At 37.5% G+C, this 1,881-nt stretch overlaps 1 protein-coding gene across 1 annotated transcript in view; it reads left to right on the top strand.

Moving 5' to 3' along the window:
* LOC106869230 (FMRFamide receptor) overlaps positions 1–1,881 on the top strand; it is a 103,953-nt gene that overhangs the window by 92,729 nt on the left and 9,343 nt on the right. Inside the window, exon 3 of the mRNA XM_014914879.2 lies at positions 588–1,552. Coding sequence (XP_014770365.1) covers positions 674–1,552 — 879 coding nt within the window. The 5' untranslated portion in view covers positions 588–673. The remainder of the gene's footprint in view (positions 1–587; positions 1,553–1,881) is intronic.

Here is a 1,881-nt window from a genome sequence, read left to right as displayed (position 1 = left end):
GTGATTGAACTGCTTCGTCTCAATACTTTTCTTTTCAGAAATCCTCGATAAAACGGTTCAATCCCTGTAAAGAATCGTATTTTCAATTTCTTTAGTAAAATTGCATAATAGATGATTGTGTTCTGTTTCCTCTAGAAGTAGTTATAACTAGTGCTTCATATATACATATATACGACGGGCTTCTTTCAGTTTCCTTCAGCCAAATCCACTCACAATGGTTTGGTCGGCCCGAGGCTATTGTAAAAGACACTTTCCCAAGCTGACACGTAGTGGAACTGAACCTGAAAATATGTGGTTGGGAAGCAAGCTTCTTCTCACACAGTAACATCCTGCCTATATGTGCGTGTGCATATGTATATGTATATATATATATGTGTGTGTGTGTGTGTGTGTAAACATATATATAATAACAATTATACAATCGCATTTCTTCATATTTCACAATCTACCATTTTTGCCTCTGTCAATGTTTACTGTAAATATTCAGAAGACGTATTCTTGATAGGGTGGAATTCTTGATTGACCATGAAATAATTGAGTCCTTAATGTTTATAAAGCCATTAATGAATGTTTTCTTTCCGTTATAGAATGGTATTGCCAATTGAACAGATGAGACCATAATCGGAGTAGCGGAGTAGCGAGGAAGTTAATCTTCACAAGAGAAATCGTGAATATGGTACTCGATTCGAACATCACAATTGCTACAGATCTGGTCAATGATGACAACGACACGGCCAGAGAAGTGTTAGAAGTGACACGATTCGTCGTCCAAAAAATCCTAAGTCCAACAGTATCAACCATTGGTTTTGTGGGCAACACTTTGAGTATAATCGTTCTGAGTCGGCGCCGTATGCAAAGCTCTACCAATGTTTACCTTACTGCTTTGTCGGTGTGCGACCTCCTTTATTTATTCTTTATGGTCACTCTAAACTTTGTTCATTGTTCTTACCAACAGCAACCGAAGTTTGCGTTTTATTACATGCCATATGCCAGAGTTCTCACTGACCTCTTTGGCAACATGGCCGTTTGGCTTACGGTATCGTTTACCGTGGAAAGATACGTAGGCGTTCGTTATCCCATGAGGGGTCGCATATGGTGTACGGTACACCGAGCAAAAATGATATCTTTTCTAGTATTTATAATTTGTTTGATCAACACGAGCCCAGAACTTTTCGAAATGGAGATTCTTGAGAAGAAACTATCAACATACAATCAAACAGTAGTGTTCTTTGTGTGTCACAATACAAAGTTCGCCCAATCTGATAGTTACCAAATCGGATATTATTGGTGGTTTGTGTCTTTCTTTACTTTCATTCCAATGATCTTGCTGTCCGTCTTCAACAGTCTACTAATACGTATTGTTTGGAAGTCTTCGGTGATTCGCCGATCGTTAGCCAATTCGAACGTAACTGGTCAAGCACAGCGCCATGGAAGTGGTCAAAACAGGATAACAATCATGTTAATTAATGTGGTCATTATCTTTCTTGTCTGCCAGTTGCCCTGGACTGGTCTTCTCCTTTACCGAACTTATATGGATGCAAACGGTATTCGAGTAAGTTTCATTCAAATTTGCTTCTTGTTTCTGACTTGTTTTTTTTGTGTCAAAGAGAATTCGTTGATGCTTTTATGAATAGAATATATCTTTATTGTACTTTGTCATTCTTTTTTCCTCCATATGTATGTATGTATGTATGTATGTATGTATATATGTAGGTAGGTAGGTAGGTAGGGAGGGAGGGAGGAAGGTGGATAGATAGATAGATACATACGTACATAGATAAATAGATAGATAGACAGACTGACAGACAGAGAGACAGATAGATTGACAGACAGATAGATAAACTGACAGGATGTATATATACATATATATATATATATATA

The sequence above is a fragment of the Octopus bimaculoides genome, chromosome 23, assembly GCF_001194135.2.
Source record: "Octopus bimaculoides isolate UCB-OBI-ISO-001 chromosome 23, ASM119413v2, whole genome shotgun sequence".
NCBI classification, from domain to species: Eukaryota; Metazoa; Mollusca; class Cephalopoda; order Octopoda; family Octopodidae; genus Octopus; species Octopus bimaculoides.
This window is presented reverse-complemented; position numbering and strand designations above follow the sequence as displayed.